This window comes from Salvelinus sp. IW2-2015, unplaced genomic scaffold (assembly GCF_002910315.2).
Source record: "Salvelinus sp. IW2-2015 unplaced genomic scaffold, ASM291031v2 Un_scaffold6057, whole genome shotgun sequence".
In the NCBI taxonomy this organism is placed as follows: Eukaryota; Metazoa; Chordata; class Actinopteri; order Salmoniformes; family Salmonidae; genus Salvelinus; species Salvelinus sp. IW2-2015.
In genome coordinates, this window is record NW_019947321.1 from 1,736 (window position 1) to 22,636 (window position 20,901).

The 20,901-nt window shown below is 43.6% G+C and overlaps 1 protein-coding gene across 1 annotated transcript; it reads left to right on the forward strand.

The window, feature by feature from the left end:
- The first annotated feature begins 15,683 nt into the window (after positions 1-15,683).
- On the forward strand, positions 15,684-20,072 carry LOC112078669 (HUWE1-associated protein modifying stress responses). The gene is made up of 3 exons (XM_024144826.2): positions 15,684-16,125; positions 17,321-17,401; positions 19,543-20,072. Exons 1-3 carry the CDS (start codon positions 15,924-15,926, stop codon positions 20,070-20,072), a joined length of 813 nt encoding a protein of 270 aa, XP_024000594.2. The 5' UTR covers positions 15,684-15,923.
- Positions 20,073-20,901: the final 829 nt, after the last annotated feature.

Here is a 20,901-nt window from a genome sequence, read left to right on the forward strand (position 1 = left end):
GATACTAACCACTGATCTAGGACCTGTAAGACACTGTGGATACTAACCACTGATCTAGGACCTGAAGACTGTGGATACTAACCACTGATCTAGGACCTGAAGACTGTGGATACTAACCACTGATCTAGGACCTGAAGACTGTGGATACTAACCACTGATCTAGGACCTGAAGACTGTGGATACTAACCACTGATCTAGACCTGAAACACTGTGGATACAACCACTGATCTAGGACCTGAAGACACTGTGGATACTAACCACTGATCTAGGACCTGAAGACACTGTGGATACTAACCACTGATCTAGGACCTGAAGACACTGTGGATACTAACCACTGATCTAGGACCTGAAGCACATGTGGATACTAACCACTGATCTAGGACCTGAAGACACTGTGGATACTAACCACTGATCTAGGACCTGAAGGACACTGTGGATACTAACCACTGATAGGACCTGAAGCACTGGGATACAACCACTGATCTAGGACCTGAAGACACTGTGGATACTAACCACTGATCTAGGACCTGAAGACACTGTGGATACTAACCACTGATCTAGGACCTGAAGACACTGTGGATACAAACCACTGATCTAGGACCTGAAGACACTGTGGATACTAACCACTGATCTAGGACCTGAAGACACTGTGGATACTAACCACTGATCAAGGACCTGAAGACACTGTGGATACTGGATACAAACCACTGATCTAGGACCTGAAGCACTGTGATACAAACCACTGATCAGGACCTGAACACACTGTGGATACAAACCACTGATCTAGGACCTGAAGACTGTGGATACTAACCACTGATCTAGGACCTGAAGACACTGTGGATACTAACCACTGATCTAGGACCTGAAGACACTGTGGATACTAACCACTGATCTAGGACCTGAAGACACTGTGGATACAACCACTGATCTAGGACCTGAAGACACTGTGGATACTAACCACTGATCTAGGACCTGAAAGACACTGTGGATACTAACCACTGATCTAGGACCTGAAGACACTGTGGATACTAACCACTGATCTAGGACCTGAAGACACTGTGGATACAAACCACTGATCTAGGACCTGAAGACACTGTGGATACTAACCACTGATCTAGGACCTGAAGACACTGTGGATACTAACCACTGATCTAGGACCTGAAGGCACTGTGGATACTAACCACTGATCTAGGACCTGAAGGCACTGTGGATACTAACCACTGATCTAGGACCTGAAGACACTGTGGATACTAACCACTGATCTAGGACCTGAAGACACTGTGGATACAAACCACTGATCTAGGACCTGAAGACACTGTGGTACTAACCACTGATCTAGGACCTGAAGACACTGTGGATACTAACCACTGATCAAGACCTGAAGACACTGTGGATACTAACCACTGATCTAGGACCTGAAGGCACTGTGGATACTAACCACTGATCTAGGACCTGAAGGCACTGTGGATACTAACCACTGATCTAGGACCTGAAGACACTGTGGATACTAACCACTGATCTAGGACCTTAAGACACTGTGGATACAAACCACTGATCTAGGACCTGAAGACACTGTGGATACTAACCACTGATCTAGGACCTGAAGACACTGTGGATACTAACCACTGATCTAGGACCTGAAGACTGTGGATACTAACCACTGATCTAGGACCTGAAGGCACTGTGGATACTAACCACTGATCTAGGACCTGAAGACACTGTGGATACTAACCACTGATCTAGGACCTGAAGACACTGTGGATACTAACCACTGATCTAGGAATGAAGGAACTGTGGATACTAACCACTGATCTAGGACCAGATCTGTATAAACACAGCCATTTAACCACACAGATGCACAAGTATTAACAAATCTTAATTTTTCTCTTACCATGGTCTCTCTGTCTCTCTCTCTCTCTTCCCCCCACACCCATCCCCCTACCTGACGTCTTTAAGGATGTGTTTCTCAGGTCCTCTCTTGTGGCAGAGTCCATTGCTCTCCGTGACAGAGTAGTGTAGTCTGGAGAAGGAGACGGTTGGACCAGGCACCTGGAACATCACCTCTGGATCATCTGCTGCTGGGACTCCTGCTGGGCTGCCTGGCTCACCATTCTGGGACTTAGACATCCTCCTCACCGAGAGAGAGAGAGAGAGAGAGAGAGGGAGAAGGAGAGAGAGAGAGAGAGGGAGGGAGAAGGAAGAGAGAGAGAGAGAGGGAGGGAGAAGGAAGAGAGAGCGAGAGAGAAGACAGGGAAGACAGAGAGAGAAAGAAGAGAACAGAGAAAAAATGATGTTAGATAGAAAAAGCGAGAGACAGACAGAGAGAGAGAGAGAGAGGGGAGTTGTCTGCTGCAGTAGCTATCTAACCTATGTTCTAACTTCAAGGCAACGTATCCCAGATTACCCTGCCCCGCCTTTTTAAGCCCCCTGTCAACCAATCACACAGGGGCATGGGTGTGGCCACACCCTACCAGAGGGCACGATGTTGAACTTGGAACCTTGGCCTTGACAGCACAGGGGCATTGACAACAGGAGAGCACGGCAGCACGTGCAACGACACCTGTCTTCACCAATGATGTGTATATAAAACCTAGATTGCTGACGCTATGTGTTTGCAACTGAGCGGCTTCAAGTCCCCAGTCGGCCATATTGGAACTCCCCGGTAGGAGCAGTCCTCCATAGGAATGAATGGAATTAAATGTTTCAAAGACAGAATTATATACTCTAATGTAGAGGAGGGAAAAATACTTAAAGGAAAATGCTTTAATACTATATATATATATATATATAATTTTTTTTTGTTTTGTTTAACACCGTGCAGGACGTTTGGCTGTAAGGATCTCATCTCGGTACCTAATGGCAGTCAGGCTACCTCTGGCGAGCACATGGAGGGCTGTGCGGCCCCACAAAGAAAGGCCACCCCACACCATGACTGACCCACCGCCAAACCGGTCATGCTGGAGGATGTTGCAGGCAGCAGAATGTTCTCCACGGCGTCTCCAGACTCTGTCACGTCTGTCACATGTGCTCAGTGTGAACCTGCTTTCATCTGTGAAGAGCACAGGGCGCCAGTGGCGAATTTGCCAATCTTGGTGTTCTTTGGCAAAGGCCAACGTCCTGCACGGTGGTGGGCTGTAAGCACAACCCCCACCTGTGGACGTCGGGCCCTCATGGAGTCTGTTTCTGACCGTTTGAGCAGACACATGCACATTTGTGGCCTGCTGGAGGTCATTTTGCAGGGCTCAGGCAGTGCTCCACCTTGCACAAAGGCGGAGGTAGCGGTCCTGCTGCTGGGTTGTTGCCCTCCTACGGCCTCCTCCACGTTCCTGATGTACTGGCCTGTCTCCTGGTAGCGCCTCCATGCTCTGGACACTACGCTGACAGAACACAGCAAACCTTCTTGCCACAGCTCGCATTGATGTGCCATCCTGGATGAGCTGCACTACCTGAGCCATTGTGTGGGTTGTAGACTCCGTCTCATGCTACCACTAGAGTGAGAGCACCGCCAGCATTCAAAAGTGACCAAAACATCAGCCAGGAAGCATAGGAACTGAGAAGTGGTCTGTGGTCACCACCTGCAGAATCAGTCCTTATTGGGGTGTCTTGCTAATTGCCTATAATTTCCACCTTTGTCTATTCCATTTGCACAACAGCATGTGAAATTTATTGTCAATCAGTGTTGCTTCCTAAGTGGACAGTTTGATTTCACAGAAGTGTGATTGACTTGGAGTTACATTGTGTTGTTTAAGTGTTCCCTTTATTTTTTTGAGCAGTGTATATACTCTAATGTAGAGGAGGAAAAATACTTAAAGGAAAATGCTTTAATACTATATATATATATATTTGTTATTTTAATGTTTAACATAATATAATTTAAAAGTATTAATTAAGGTATCTGCAAAATAAACATGTCAAAAAACGAATGTAGACATTAATAAATTAATTTCTATTAGCTTCCAATGAAGGAGGAATACCAAGATGGAGGCACGGTGGCTTCAATACAGCACCCCCTATTAGTCATCTAGTGTATTTAGTAGTAACAGAGCCCCACGGTAGAGGTGTAGACATATAAATGTAGTAACAGAGCCCCACAGTAGAGGTGGAGACATAATAAATGTAGTAACAGAGCCCCACAGTAGAGGTGTAGACATAATAAATGTAGTAACAGAACCCCACAGTAGAGGTGTAGACATAATAAATGTAGTAACAGAGCCCCACAGTAGAGGTGTAGAACATAATAAATTTAGTAACAAACCCCACAGTAGAGGTGTAGACATAATAAATGTAGTAACAGAGCCCCACAGTAGAGGTGGAACATAATAAATGTAGTAACAGAGCCCCACAGTAGAGGTGTAGACATAAATAAATTTAGTAACAGAACCCCACAGTAGAGGGTGTAGACATAATAAATGTAGTAACAGAGCCCCACAGTAGAGGTGGAGACATATATAAGTAGTAACAGAGCGCCCACAGTAGAGGTGTAGACATAATAAATGTAGTAACAGAGCCCTACAGTAGAGGTGGAGGCATAATAATGTAGTAACAGAGTCCCACAGTAGAGGTGTAGACATAATAACATGTAGTAACAGAGCCCCACAGTAGAGGTGTAGACATAATAAATGTAGTAACAGAACCCCACAGAGAGGTGTAGACATAATAAATGTAGTAACAGAGCCCCACAGTAGAGGTGTAGACATAATAAATGTAGTAACAGAGCACCACAGTAGAGGTGTAGACATAAAAATGTAGTAACAGAACCCCACAGTAGAGGTGTAGACATAATAAATGTAGTAACAGAGCCCCACAGTAGAGGTGTAGACATAATAAATTTAGTAACAGAACCCCACAGTAGAGGTGTAGACATAATAAATGTAGTAACAGAGCCCCACAGTAGAGGTGGAGACATAATAAATGTAGTAACAGAGCCCACAGTAGAGGTGTAGACATAATAAATGTAGTAACAGAGCCCTACAGTAGAGGTGGAGGCATAATAAATGTAGTAACAGAGTCCCACAGTAGAGGGTTAGACATAATACATGTAGTAACAGAGCCCACAGTAGAGGTGTAGACATAATAAATGTAGTAACAGAACCCCACAGTAGAGGTGTAGACATAATAAATGTAGTAACAGAGCACCACAGTAGAGGTGTAGACATAATACATGTAGTAACAGAGCCCCACAGTAGAGGTGTAGACATAATACATGTAGTAACAGAGCCCCACAGTAGAGGTGTAGACATATAAAATGTAGTAACAAACCCCACAGTAGAGGTGTAGACATAATAAATGTAGTAACAGAGCCCCACAGTAGAGGTGAGACATAATAAATGTAGTAACAGAGCCCCACAGTAGAGGTGTAGACATAATAAATGTAGTAACAGAGCCCCACAGTAGAGGTGTAGACATAATTAAATGTAGTAACAGAGTCCCACAGTAGAGGTAGACAAATAAATGTAGTAACAGAGCCAAACAGTAGAGGTGTAGACATAATAAATGTAGTAACAGAGCCCCACATAGAGGTGTAGACAATAAATGTAGAACAGAGCCCCACAGTAGAGGTGTAGACATAATAAATGTAGTTATACAGCCCCACAGTAGAGTGTAGACATAAAAATGTAGTAACAGAGCCCCACAGTAGAGGTGTAGACATAATAAATGTAGTAACAGAGCCCTACGGTAGAGGTGTAGACATAATAAATAATACATTTAGATGGCTGAGCGGTGGCTTCAACAGCGCCCCGTCAGTCATCCAGGGGTTTATCTACATCATTGGTCTTCACCTGTGTACAGCTTCATTATCAGACTATAGAGTACAACAGTATGGGTCATAATACCCATAAAACCTAGCGGTAAAAACAGGAAATGGTTCCAATTGTTTGTTTTTTACACTAATCATTTCTTCACCTGAGACTACTTCATACCAGGTCTGTGTTTCATGTAGTCTTACCCTGGCGTGACGTTTTGATAACCATGGAAATCTCTCTTGGACAAGGGAACTTTTATCAATATTATTCACCTGTAATTACTCCCCAAAAATGAAACGCTAATTAGCCGCTAATGTGGCTATCGTACAGAACTACACATCCTGTCGCAAGCTTCGACGTCACCCCTCAAGACACATTTCTCCACGCAAACTCTCATCAACAAGTATCAAGTTACCTAGCAAGTAGATATTATAGCCTTTTTTTTGGTTTCTCGTGTAGTAATTGATATTGTGTATTTCATGTGTGTATTCTTGTTTATTATTTTACAAATTACCTAGTTAGCTACCTTAGTATTTTCACAGTACTATAATTTTTTTAATTACCCTCTAGCTTTGTATTGAACTAGCTAACATTAGGGCTCTCCGTCGATCAGAAGCAAGCATGTTCTGTGCTATGTACCGGAATTTAACCACTACTCCGATAAGTACACAATTGTATTTTATAATTTGTGTTACTTTTTAATGTGGTGACATGCTAGCTACCATTTGCCCACCAGGGAAGGATATTTTGCTAGCTGGTTAACGTTAACTCACCGTTCGTGTAGTCAGATTGCTAACTTACGTTAGCCCACCGGGGAAGGGATATTTAGCTAACTAGTTGATGCTAACTCACCGTTCGTTGTAGTCAGACTTGCTAGCTAACGTTAGGCCCCAGAGGAAGGGATATTAGCTAGTTAGTTAATGCTAACTCACCGTTCGTGTAGTCAGACTTGCTAGCTAACGTTAGCCCACCAGGGAAGGGATATTTAGCTAGCTAGTTAATGCTAACTCACCGTCGTGTAGTCGGACTTGCTAGCTAACGTTAGTCCAGCAGGGAAGGGATATTAGCTAACTAGTTAATGCTAACTCACCGTTCGTGTAGTCGGACTTGCTAGCTAACGTTAGTCCAGCAGGGAAGGGATATTAGCTAACTAGTTAATGCTAACTCACGTTCGTGTAGTCGACTTGCTAGCTAACGTTAGGCCGGCACCATGGCAAGGATAGTTGGTTAGCTAGCACGTCACCGCTTAGAAAAGTCTGACTGCACGAACGGTAAGTTAATGTTAACTAACTAGCTACCTAAATATTGCCCGATGGGCTGGCTAGTTAGGTACCTTGGTGGGCTAGTTAGCTACATTAGCTAAAGTTGGCTAGCTAGCTCACAAAGGACTCATCGCATGCTTCACTCTTTCAGGGCAAATGGTACCCTAGACTGTACAAGGTGTGTTTGTATTTACTTAAAACAATGTGTTTTCTTGTCCAGATAAAGATGGTGATACAGGATTGAAAAAGAGCTGCATCGACATTTTGACTTGTCCCCCTTTTTCGCCATGTTTAGACATGAGGCGGGAACATCAGGCTCACCCCACGAGAAGCAGGGCATGGATGTAAATATTGTGAGTTAATCATTCCACTTAAACTCTGGCTAGTTAGCTGACAAACAAGCATACTGTGCAGATATATCTACACATTCACCTGGCTAATTGATAGTTTGAGGAGGACTGAAATTACCTGGTACAACAGCAAAATGAACTAAACGGAAACATCGAGTTAATCATCACTTAAACTCTGGCTAGTTAGCTGACAAACAAGCATACTGTGCAGATATATCTACACATTCACCTGGCTAATTGATAGTTTGAGGAGGACTGAAATTACCTGGACAACAGCAAATGAACTAAACGGAAACATCTGCTAATTACTTTAACTATTGCAAATGCTCAGACAGCTGCCATTTCCTGTAAGGAAAGATAAAATGGCCCTGTATTTACCTGAAAAGGAAGCTCCACACAGCCAACGGGGTAAGAAATATTGAAACATCACAGATATAAATTCCCACTGTGTCCATGATAAAATGCAGTTATCAATACTACTGAATGAAACTGGAAGAGATGAACTCAGACCAGTCTTTGTGATTGAACTTACTTTACCGACATTACTTTAGTGGCTGCTTGGATGTAATATACATTATTCTGGGAGTCTAGTGTGTGTAATATAACTTATTCTGTGGAGTCTAGTGTATGTGTAATTTTTGGACCATCGTCTTCCCTGAAAGCAGGTACTGACAGGAGGACGAGGCCCGTGACGAGAATGATGATCCAGTGCAGTGTTTAAACTATTTACAAGATATTTACAGATGTTCAATGTTGTAAAAACTATTTACAAGTATATTACAGTTCACTGTTGCAGTGCCGACTTTGGAGCATGTGGTTCTTGAAACACTCCTCTAGTCCAGCAATAGGAGTCTGCCAGAGGTCATCACGCTGGATGGATGGTGATGGAGGCTTTGGTGGCCACGACAAACGAAGAAGCAAGTGTCCCTTCCAGTGTAATGGAGCTGACCTTGGACCTGGTGCCGGTAAGGATGGTCTTCACAGAAGCAGTAAGACCCTCCCTCTACTTGGATATAGAAATCCTTCGACTTCACCCCCTCTTCAATGGTCAGGTCCCTTTAGGCACCATAGGAACAATTGACCACCACCGCTGTGTTGCCCAGGATCCCAGACCACGGCTCTCGGGACAGAGGGTGGAGGAAGCAACCAAGTCGTAGCCAGGTACAGGTCTCCACTGTGGGCTCTCGGGACAGAGGGTGGAGGAAGCCAACCAAGTCGTCAGCCAGTACAGGTCCTCCACTCTGGGCTCTCGGGACAGAGGGTGGAGGAAGCCAACCAAGTCGTCAGCCAGGTACAGGTCCTCCACTGTGGGCTCTCGGGACAGAGGGTGGAGGAAGCCAACCAAGTCGTCAGCCAGGTACAGGTCCTCCACTCTGGGCTCTCGGGACAGAGGGGGGAGGAAGCCAACCAAGTCGTCAGCCAGGTACAGGTCCTCCACTGTGGGCTCTCGGGACAGAGGTGGAGGAAGCCAACCAAGTCGTCAGCCAGGTACAGGTCCTCCACTGTGGGCTCTCGGGACAGAGGGTGGAGGAAGCAACCAAGTCGTCAGCCAGGTACAGGTCCTCCACTCTGGGCTTCGCGGACAGAGGGGGGAGGAAGCCAACAAGTCGTCAGCCAGGTACAGGTCCTCCACTGTGGGCTCTCGGGACAGAGGGTGGAGGAAGCCAACCAAGTCGTCAGCCAGGTAAGTAGGTCCCACTGTGGGCTCTCGGGGACACAGGGTGGAGGAAGCCAACCAAGTCGTCAGCCAGGTACAGGTCCTCCACTGTGGGCTCTCGGGACAGAGGGTGGAGGAAGCCAACCAAGTCGTCAGCCAGGTACAGGTCCTCCACTGTGGGCTCTCGGGGACAGAGGGTGGAGGAAGCCAACCAAGTCGTCAGCCAGGTACAGGTCCTCCACTGTGGGCTCTCGGGACAGAGGTGGAGGAGGCCAACCAAGACGTCAGCCAGGTACAGGTCCTCCACTGTGGGCTCTCGGGGACAGAGGGGGGGGGAAGCCAACCAAGTCGTCAGCCAGGTACAGTCCTCCTCTGACTGCACCTGGTCACCTATAGAGACCTGTCAACAGGAAGTGGTCACCATAGAGACCTGTCAACAGGAAGTGGTCACCTATAGAGACCTGTCAACAGGAAGTGGTCACCTATAGAGACCTGTCAACAGGAAGTGGTCACCTATAGAGACCTGTCAACAGGAAGTGGTCACCTATGGAGAACGGTGCCAACAGGAAGGATGTTAAGAGCCACATCCCTTTCAGTGCCTGACTCTGAACCTTGGAATGGATTTGTTGTAAGAAAAGTGCTACGTAAGTCAGGATTGATTTGATTGGGGCAAAGGGGGGATGTGACATATTTACCTTGATTTGATGGAAAGGGGGGATATGACAGATTTTTACCTTGATTTGATGGGGGAAAGGGGGGATATGACAGATTTACCTTGATTTGATGGGGGAAAGGGTGGATATGACAGATTTACCTTGATATGATTTGGGAAAGGGGGGATATGACAGATTTTTACCTTGTCAGCTCGGGGATTCGATCCAGCAACCGTCCGGTGACTTGCCCAACGCTCTAACCACTAGAATACCTGCCGATTGATGACATCACAGCTGTAGAATATATAATAAGCTGTCATTTTCACATGAGGACAAGTGCAGTTTTTTCCATAAACTTTTAATTAATAACTTGGGATTTTACCACGACATATCAACCATATAGTGGGAAGGAGCCTATAGATCCAGACTGTGTGAGGGCATGTACCACTCAGAATAAATAAATACTGTACCTTTTAAAGATTTGTCTCTTGTCATGAAAACTATACTGAACAGAATATATGTAAAGTGTTMGTCCAATGTTTCAGAAATATTCAATATGCACAAAAAAAGTGTTTGTTTCTCAAATTTTGTGCACAAATTTGTTTACATCACCTGTTAGTGAGTATTTCTCATTTGTCAAGATAATCCATCCATCTAACAGGTGTGGCATATCAAGAAGCTGATTAAACAGCATGATCATTACACAGGTGCACCTTGTGCTGGGAACAATATAAGGTCACTCTAAAATGTGCAACACAATGCCACTGATGTCTCAAGTTTTGATGGAGCGGGCAATTGGCATGCTGACTGCAGGAATGTCCACTGGAGCTGTTGCATGAGATTTGAATGTTCAATTCTCTACCATAAGCCGCCTCCAACGTTGTTTTAGAGAATTTGGCGGTACCTCCTGAAAACTACAGACCACGTGTAACCATGCCAGCCCAGGACCTACACATCCGGCCTCTTCACCTGTAGGATTGTCTGAGACCAGCCACCCGAACAGCTGATGAAACTAATTCTGATTGGTTGAGCCTGGCTCCCCAGCGGGTGGGCCTGTGCCCTCCCAGGTTCACCCATGGCTGTGCCCCTGCCCAGTCATGTGAAATACATAGATTAGGGCCTAATACATGTTTTTCAATTTACTGATTTCCTTCTATGAACTGTAGCTCAGTAAAATCTGGAAATTGTTGCATGTAGCGTTTATATTTTGGTTCAGTATACAATGTCAGTCGTTTAAAAAAAAAAATAATTCTCATCAATGACAACATTCTAGAACTGAGTTATCACTCATCTAAGTCTTGTATCCGGGGTAACCTGGTTAATGATTTATATAATTGATTAAGTGTCTCCTTCCTTGTAGAATGTTGACCGCTGTATAGAACACATTGTGTTGCTAAGATGCTCAAACATAACTTAATAGCTACAGTCACCTACACAGGATACACTATCCCTCATGCTGGCCCTGGTTAAACCTGTTACCCCTCACTATAGCTGCACTTCTCCACATGGCCAGACTTCTAGTGGTCTTCTCCACATGGCCAGACTTCTAGTGGTCTTCTCCACATGGCCAGACTGCAGACCTGGGATAGTGGTCTTCTCCACACATGTACCAGACTGATAGTGGTCTTCTCTACATGGCCAGACTGATAGTGGTCTCTCCACATGGCCAGACTTCTAGTGGTCTTCTCCACATGGCCAGACTTCTAGTGGTCTTCTCCACATGGCCAGACTGATAGTGATCTTCTCCACATGGCCAGACTCTAGTGGTTTCTCCACATGGCCAGACTGATAGTGATCTTCTCCACATGGCCAGACTTCTAGTGGTCTTCTCCACATGGCCAGACTGATAGTGATCTTCTCCACATGGCCAGACTTCTAGTGGTCTTCTCCACATGGCCAGACTGATAGTGATCTTCTCCACATGGCCAGACTTCTAGTGGTCTTCTCCCCTTTCAATGCTCTTATGTCATCCTTGAAAAAACCCCATGAGGTCTGAAGTAGACGCCAGGGTCGACATACTGTATAAACAGTTATCGAGGCTAAGTAATACAGCATTGTGGATCTACTGCTCTGCTAACTAGCTAGCTAAAGTCTATAACACTTAGACTATGGAACGGATCCATTAATTTACCCTTTCACACAGTTAAAATGCTAACTAGCTAGCTAAAGTCTATAACACTTAGACTATGGAACGGATCCATTAATTTACCCTTTCACACAGTTAACATGCTAACTAGCTAGCTAAAGTCTATAACACTTAGACTATGGAATGGATCCATTAATTTACCCTTTCACACAGTTAAAATGCTAACTAGCTAGCTAAAGTCTATAACACTTAGACTATGGAATGGATCCATTAATTTACCCTTTCACACAGTTAAAATGCTAACTAGCTAGCTAAAGTCTATAACACTTAGACTATGGAACGGATGCATTAATTTACCTTTTCACACAGTTAAAATGCTAACTAGCTAGCTAAAGTCTATAACACTTAGACTATGGAACGGATGCATTAATTTACCCTTTCACACAAGTTGTTATGCTAACTAGCTAGCTAAAGTCTATATACACACTTAGACTATGGAAAGGATGCATTAATTTACCCTTTCACACAGTTGTTATGCTAACTAGCTAGCTAAAGTCTATAACACTTAGACTATGGAACGGATGCATTAATTTACCTTTTCACACAGTTAAAATGCTAACTAGCTAGCTAAAGTCTATAACACTTAGACTATGGAACGGATGCATTAATTTACCTTTTCACACAGTTAAAATGCTAATAGCTAGCTAAAGTCTATAACACTTAGACTATGGAACGGATGCATTAATTTACCCTTTCACACAGTTAAAATGCTAACTAGCTAGCTAAAGTCTATAACACTTAGACTATGGAACGGATGCATTAATTTACCCTTTCACACAGTTAAATGCTAACTAGCTAGCTAAAAGTCTATAACACTTAGACTATGGAACGGATGCATTAATTTACCCTTTCACACAGTTAAAATGCTAACTAGCTAGCTAAAGTCTATAACACTTAGACTATGGAAGGATGCATTAATTTACCCTTTCACACAGTTAACATGCTAACTAGCTAAAGTGTAGTCTTAGATTGAACAGTAGTAGACCAGCCAACCTGGATTGAATTTGATTTGAATTGTTTTGCTTGGTACAGGCTGTCATCCATCCTAGAACAAACAATCATTTTAGATTACAAAAAGTTACGCCGGATAACACGTTACATTTAGATATTTACGGCCATTTTAAATGGGTCAAATCTGGTGAAAATGGGTAATAATGGAAATGGTAATAGATTTAGGTCAAATATCCTGAAATTCTCAACTAAACCTGAGTGGATAATAAAACACTTAGACTACGGAATGGATGCATTCATTTACTTTTCATTATAGTTATTATGCTTTAAAACATGGAAATATACAGAACATATGAACATTGATGTTTCAGTTATAGTTGTGCACCACTAAGGACCCTTCTCAGATGACGTTGACCCCCTGAGAGAACTGTGGGAGACCCCATGAACCAGAAAACTTTAAATAGTCCCGTTTATCTCGGATCTGTTCAGTGAATTTGGTCCGAATCTGAAAACTGTGGGAGACCCCACTGAACCAGAAGAACTTTAAATAGTCCTGTTTATCTTGGATCTGTTCAGTGAATTTGGTCGGAATCTGTGACTATCCTATTTGGCTGCTTGTACATTTTACCCCTGTTTAAAATGACATTACAGTTTCAATATCTCTGTATCAGAAAGTACGATTCTTACGAGGTCAAGATGCACTGTGCAGAAATCAATCTGCAATTTCCTGCTTGCAAAAATTCTAATAGTTCTCTTAATTTCAGTTTGTGACAAAACAAGAAAGTATAGTGTAGCCCACTGGTGTGTATTCATGGCGGCAAAGGGAAGCTTGGCTTCCCTCACAAAAATGGACAAATAAAAATAAAAGAATCTTTCTAATTTTATGTTTCATAATTTCCCTTCAATTCGCAAGAGGCTGAATGTATCTCACCAGAGAAAGCATCCAAGCGAGTGAAACAGCGCCCCTCTGTCTCTGTATGTGTAGGCCATCTATCTGATGTGTCTGGTTAAAAAGAGTATGACATTGTTTGTCGCCCGTAGCACTGAATGCAGGGGAAGCCAGAGAGCACTTTCCTTCCCTTGATAAAAACAGTGTTAAAATAATAGTCCACCATCTTTGAGCAAAACTGAGTGAACTCAACGGTGAATAGTCCTGGCACACCAACAAAAAAAGATGTCAAGGGAAGCCAATTTGGATTTGGTTCGCAATCACATCACATACAAAAGCACACCTCATTCCAGACTTAAAAATGTTGCATCTCGTTTGTGTTGTTCTCCAGTGGCTGCAGTAGTAGAAAATTTCACTTTCCTAAATTAGCCGTGGATGGAAATACATTGACTTGAAGTTGAAATGGTGCTGGAATAGTGGAGGCAGCTCCATTTTTCCATTGACTATACACACATGTACACATGGATTTTGTGTTGTAGATATGTGGTAGTAGAGTAGGGCCTGAGGACAACACACTTAATGTGTTGTAGATATGTGGTAGTAGAGTAGGGGCTGAGGGCAGACACTTAATGTGTTGTAGATATTGGTAGTAGAGTAGGGCCTGAGGACACACACTTAATGTGTTGTAGATATGTGGTAGTGGAGTAGGGGCCTGAGGGCAGACACTTAGTGTGTTGTGAAATCTGTTAATGTATTGTAATGTTTTTAAAATTGTATAACTGCCTTCATTTTTTCCTGGACCCCAGGAAGAGTAAAGGGATCCATAATAAATACAAATACAAACGTCGCTGTCCGGTTTTGTGATGAAACAAATGTGTGGTTGAATTTATTCTGCCAAAGTGTGTTCTTATTGCCTATATATCACGGTGGCAAGGCATATGAACTAACAGGTTATAGTGAGGTCGGGCACTGATGTTGTGGCGATTCGGCCTGGCTCGCAGTCGACGTTTCAATTCATCCCAAAGGTGTTCGATGGGGTTGAGGTCAGGGCTCTGTGCAAGCCAGTCAAGTTCTTACACATCGAACTTGACAAACCATTGTCATGCTGAAACAGGAAAGGGCCTTCCCCAAACTGTTGCCACAAAGTTGTAAGCACAGAAACGTCTTGAATGTGATTGTATGCTATAGCATATGCTATAGCATTAAGATATATATAATTATATATATATATATATATACTGGCCCAATAATCGAAAGGTTGCTAGATTGAATCCCCGAGCTGACAAGGTAAAAATATGGCGTCCTGCCCCTGAACAAGGCAGTTAACCCACTGTTCCTAGGGTGTCATTGTAAATAAGAATTTGTTCTTAACTGACTTGCCTAGTTAAATAAAGGTTAAATAAAAAAACATCTATAAAAATATGGCCATTTTAACCAGATTTGACCTTTGAAACCCCTTAAAAATTGCCCTTAAAAATCTAAATGTAAGCTGCTATCCGGCCTAACTTTATGGATCTAACATTATTGTTTGATCTAGTATGGATGACAACCTGTAACAAGTAAACCAAAAAAACAAGCACTTTGTCCAGCTTGGCTGGTCTACTAAAGGCGGTCATTTAAAAAAAAAAATGATTGGGCTACTTTCTGACTGTAGGCAAGAATTTGAGGCTAAATAATATAGTTTGTAAACTTCCACCCCCGCGGATAGTTATGTGGGATCTTTGGGACGTCCATACACTAAATCCTAACCACCCTAAGCATAACGATGTTAAACGTCAACTTGTATGGGGTAAGGCCATCGCAAGGAACCTGATAACACGGGTCCCTCTGGACAGACACCGTTTGACAGTCAAGGGGGCAGGATCAACATTGTTGTTCTATGACGTTCTTTTCCCCTACATCCAATGAAGATTTGAGAATAATTCGCAGAACCACGCCTAAGCACCACTGTGGCCAATCGTTCTTAAGCATGGTGAGAAATGGGCGGGGTTTTGTGAACAAGCACGTTGACATGTTTTTTTAAGAAATTCTCTTGTCGACGACTCCTTCAGTTTGTTTCGAACCGGGGCGATGACGACTAGCTAGCTAGCGTTTAGCCACCCAATGTTTTCACAATGCGGATCTAGCTTGAACAACAGCTGTTTTTTGAGCGTTTCTACGGCTAGTTACCAATCATCCGATTAGTATTCACATCTATAAGGGGGGAGAGAAAAAAAACGTGGCCCACATATAATAAACCGTAACGTAATAGACGCTTAATTGCGATTTATTATGGAGGAGAAGAAGAAGGAGGAGGAGGGCGAAGCGGAGATCCAGGAGCACGGTCCCGAACATTGGTTCTCCAAATGGGAGCGGCAGTGTTTGGCCGAGGCGGAGCAAGAGGAGCCAAGCGAGGAGGAGTCGGAGCAAAGTCAGCAGAAACTATGGCATCTTTTCCAAAATTCCGCCACCGCGGTCGCCCAGCTATACAAAGGTCCGAATACTTCACTAACAACTAGCTAGCATTAGCTAAGATAGCTTTTTGCTAATTGGCAGCTATCAGATAGACTCGAGTGTCAAGGCAACAAAGGGCATTAACGCTATCTAGCTTGCTGATTTTGTTGGCAACCATTTTAGACCTTACTTGTAGTCTGTTAGAAATGTAGCTAATATATAAAATAACTAACATTATCTAAGAATAATGTACAGATTGTCATCTTAACCCCTGCTAGCTTGTCGACGTTAACTGGCTGCTAACTTAGCTAGCTAGTTTACGTTCGCTCATGTCAGGTCCAGGAACTTGTCAGTTGGCCAGTAACAGTACTGTAGCTAGCTCGGAGCTAACTAAATATATCATAGATACAACTTTTAATATATTTTGACCACTGTACATCGTTCAAGTGATTGCATTTCTTTGTTCAATCCTTTCAAAAATGTATTAAATGTCGAGTTTTGCACATTTGTCTCGAGTTAACTTGCAGTCTGGCCGTAACGCCGTTAGCAGGACAAAATGGCGAAGCGCAGGGAGGAGTTCTTGTGTTGAAAATAACTATTTGTTATTTACGACCAAGCTGTTTCTGTTGTCTGACACTCGGTCCGCTTGGCACATTCACAACATTTGACCATTCACCTAGTCTGGTCAATCAATTTAATGATGAGGTGAATTATTATAACGCTGACAATGCGTTACTAGGACAAAATGGCGATTGGATTATGACTAATATTAGCTATCCGAGTTACTGTATAATTGTTATTCTAGCTAGCTAACGTTAGTCTACCAGTTATCACAATATTGAGGGTGTATTCTAMATTCACATCTCTAGTAAAACAACCACTATGCCGTGTTAACTAGATTCGTTTTGCCCGTTATGGCCCAAGCCAGTGTTCAGCTAGCTAGATAACAGTCGCTTGCTTTCTTTGCCATAGGTTTGGTCTAAGGCATATAAACACAGTGAAGTCAGACTGATGCAGCTCAGTCAGACAAAATGGCGTTGCTTAGCCAAGCTGAAGCAAGTTGAAGGGTCAAGTATAGAAAGTTGTCTATTCAAAGTTATGCTGGCCCGGCAAAGTCGCGCAGTCTTGTCAGACKATGTCGTATGTTAGACACAAGCATGGAATTAATGTCATGTATTGTATAGTGAATGTCAAGTTGCTCCGGTTGTAAACCATTTCCTGTTTTGTGTTTTCAGACAGAGTTTGTCAACAACAGGGGCTGTCTCTCTGGGTTCCCTTCCAGAACGCAGCTACTGCCGTCACCAACCTCTACAAAGGTAACTAATGCTGAGTTGAACTTGTTTTATTGTGTGTTTTTGTCTTGGGCTGTGTGACACTGTTGAGTCTATGTATTTTACCAGGCTATGAACTCCCTGCTGCTAACATGGTTTCCCCGGGGACACTCAGATGAAGGACAACAGTCTAGCACCCTAACCCTCCTCTCTTCCCTAGCCACACAGCCACACATCCGTGCTCTAGCTCTACCACCAGGGTCCTGTTCACTAGGGATGAAATGGAAGCGAACATTCCCATGTGGGGAACCTGTCCAATAGAAAATGCTTGTTTTTGTTTTCTATTGCAAGATGCTTTCTACGGTGTGCATTGTTAAATACAACCCTGTATGCATGTGTGTGAGGGTCAGGGGTGTTTCTATTGAGCTCAGTTTCAATGCTATTCGTGCAGTAAGTCATTATGTAAATGTCTTGGAGACTAATGCTACCTGCTATTAGTGCAGTAAGTCATTATGTAAATGTCTTGGAGACTAAGCTACCCTGCTATTAGCGCGAGTAAGTCATTATGTAATGTCTTGGAGACTAATGCTACCTGCTATAGTGCAGTAAGTCATTATGTAAATGTCTGGAGACTAATGCTACCTGCTATTAGTGCAGTAAGTCATTATGTAAATGTCTTGGAGACTAATGTCTACCTGCTATTAGTCAGTAATCATATGTAAATGTCTTGGAGACTAATGCTACCTGCTATTAGTGCAGTAAGTTATTATGTAAATGTCTTGGAGACTTATGCTATAAGTGCAGTAAGTCATTATGTAATGTCTTGGAGACTAATGCTACCTGCTATAGTGCAGTAAGTCATTATGTAAATGTCTTGGGAACTAATGCTACCTGCTATTAGTGCAGTAATCATTATGTAAATGTCTTGGAGACTAATCTGCTATTAGTGCAGTAAGTCATTATGTAAATGTCTTGAGACTAATCTACTGCTATTAGTGCAGTAAGTCATTATGTAAATGTTTGGAGACTAATCTATATTAGGCAGTAAGTCATTATGTAAATGTCTTGGAGACTAATTCATATGCCTAATCATAAATGAAATGTTTGGAGACAATGCTATTAGTGCAGTAAGTCATTATGTAAATCTTGGAGACTAATGCTACCTGCTATTAGTGCAGTAAGTCATTATGTAAATGTCTTGGAGACTAATGCTACCTGCTATTAGTGCAGTAAGTCATTATGTAAATGTTGGAGACTAATTCTACCTGCTATTAGTGCAGTAAGTATTATGCAAATGTTTGGAGACTAATGCTACCTGCTATTAGTGCAGTAAGTCATTATGTAAATGTCTTGGAGACTAATCTACCTGCTATTAGTGCAGCGATTATGAAATGTCTTGGAGACTAATGCTACCTGCTATTAGTGCAGTAAGTCATTATGTAAATGTCTTGGAGACTAATTCTATGCTATTAGTGCAGTAATCATTATGTTAAATGTCTTGGAGACTAAATCTACCTGCTATTAGCGCATTAAGTCATTATGTAAATGTCTTGGAGACGAATTCTACCTTGCTAGTAGTGCAGTAAGTCATTATGTAAATGTCTTGGAGACTAATGCTATTAGTGCAGTAAGTCATTATGTAAATGTCTTGGAGACTAATGCTACCTGCTATTAGCGCAGTAAGTCATTGTGTAAATGTCTTGGAGACTAATGCTACCTGCTATTAGTGCAGTAAGTCATTATGTAAATGTCGTGGAGACTAATTCTACCTGCTATTAGTGCAGTAAGTCATTGTGTAAATGTCGTGGAGACTAATGCTACCTGCTATTAGCGCAGTAAGTCATTATGTAAATGTCGTGGAGACTAATGCTACCTGCTATTAGCGCAGTAAGTCATTATGTAAATGTCGTGGAGACTAATGCTACCTGCTATTAGTGCAGTAAGTCATTATGCAAATGCCTTAGACTAATGCTACCTGTAATGTTAATGTGGTAAATGACTTGATTTATCTCCTCTGTGTTGGTGCTCGTCTGCTATGGACACAGCTACTGACTGACTGGTCTTCATAGTCTGTAACACACAGCTTGTTTCTCACTGGTGAAACCTGTTACCCCCCCCCATCCAGGGCGGGTACCGGGTACCARCCTCTCACCCTCTCTCTCTCTCTCTCCCCCTCCCCCTAACAGAGTCACTAGAGTCCCACCAGCAGAGCTATGAGCTGGGGATCCAGCGGTCCTACCAGCGGCGTAATAAAGATGTTCTGGCCTGGGTGAAGAAGAGGAGGAGAAACATCAGGAGGGAGGACCTCATCAGCTTTTTGTGCGGCAAGGCCCCGCCCCCACGCAACCCCCGTCGCGACGCACAGATGCCCAAACACGGCCACGCCCACTCTGTGATGTCACCCAGCAGGCCGCCGTCCACGGAGAGCGGGTCGTCTGTCGAGGCCGACCTGCAGCCCTTCAGAGAGGCCATCGCACTGCACGGTGAGACACACACAGTCCCTTTACGAGGCCTCTCTCAACTCCTCCCACCCCAGTCCCTTTACGAGGCCTCTCTCAACTCCTCCCACCCCAGTCCCTTTACGAGGCCTATCTCTCAACTTCTCCACCACAGTCCCTTTACGAGGCCTCTCTCAACTCCCCACACAGTCCCTACGAGGCCTTCTCAGTCCATTATGGTTCATGGACCGGGCTGTGTTGATGCATCATTCAAATGATCGCATAGCCAGCTAACTACTTAGCCAAGACAAACTGACTGGCCGTTTAGTCCCAGCTAGATGCCTAGCCAAACACTGACTGACCGGCCCATTTACATCTCAAGCTAGCTACCTGCAAACACTGACTGAACCGGCCATTTAATCCAGCTAGCTACCTAGCCAAACACTGACTGACCGGTCCATTTAATCCAGCTAGCTACCTAGCCAAACACTGAATTGACCGGCCATTTAATCCAGCTAGCTACCTAGCCAAACACTTGACTGACCGGCCACTCTTAATCCAGCTAGCTACCTAGCCAAACACTGACTTGACCGGCCATTTAATCCAGCTAGCTACCTAGCCAAACACTGACTGACGGCCATTAATCCAGCTAGCTAACTAGCCAAACACTTGACTGACCGGCCTTTAATCCAGCTAGCTACCTAGCCAAACACTGACTGACCGGCCTTTTTATTCCAGCTAGCTACCTAGCAAACACTGATGACGCGCCTTTTAATCCAGGCCTAGCTACCTACCAACAACTGACTGACCGGCTCTTTTAATCCACTAGCACCTAGCCTAAAAAAAACGAAACTGACTGGCCATTAGTCCAAGCTAGCTGACTACCTAGCCAAGACCAAACTGTCTTGCTAATAGTCCACTAGCCTCCGAGCCAAACACTGTACTGTCTTTGCCAATAGTCCAGCTAGCTAACTACCTAGCCCAAGTACAAACTGGCGTTTGCCATTTAGTCCAAGGCTAGCCTTTCCTAGCCAAACACTGACTGACTGGCCCATCTTAGTCCAGTCTAGCTAACCTAGCCCAAACACTGACTGACTGGCCATTAAG

Coding starts and splice junctions, on each gene's coding strand:
- LOC112078669 (XM_024144826.2), top strand. CDS start 15,924: ATGGAGGAGAAGAAGAAGGAGGAGGAGGGCGAAGCGGAGATCCAGGAG. Junction 16,126..17,320: donor GGTCGCCCAGCTATACAAAG/GTCCGAATACTT, acceptor TTGTGTTTTCAG/ACAGAGTTTGTCAACAACAG. Junction 17,402..19,542: donor CGTCACCAACCTCTACAAAG/GTAACTAATGCT, acceptor TCCCCCTAACAG/AGTCACTAGAGTCCCACCAG.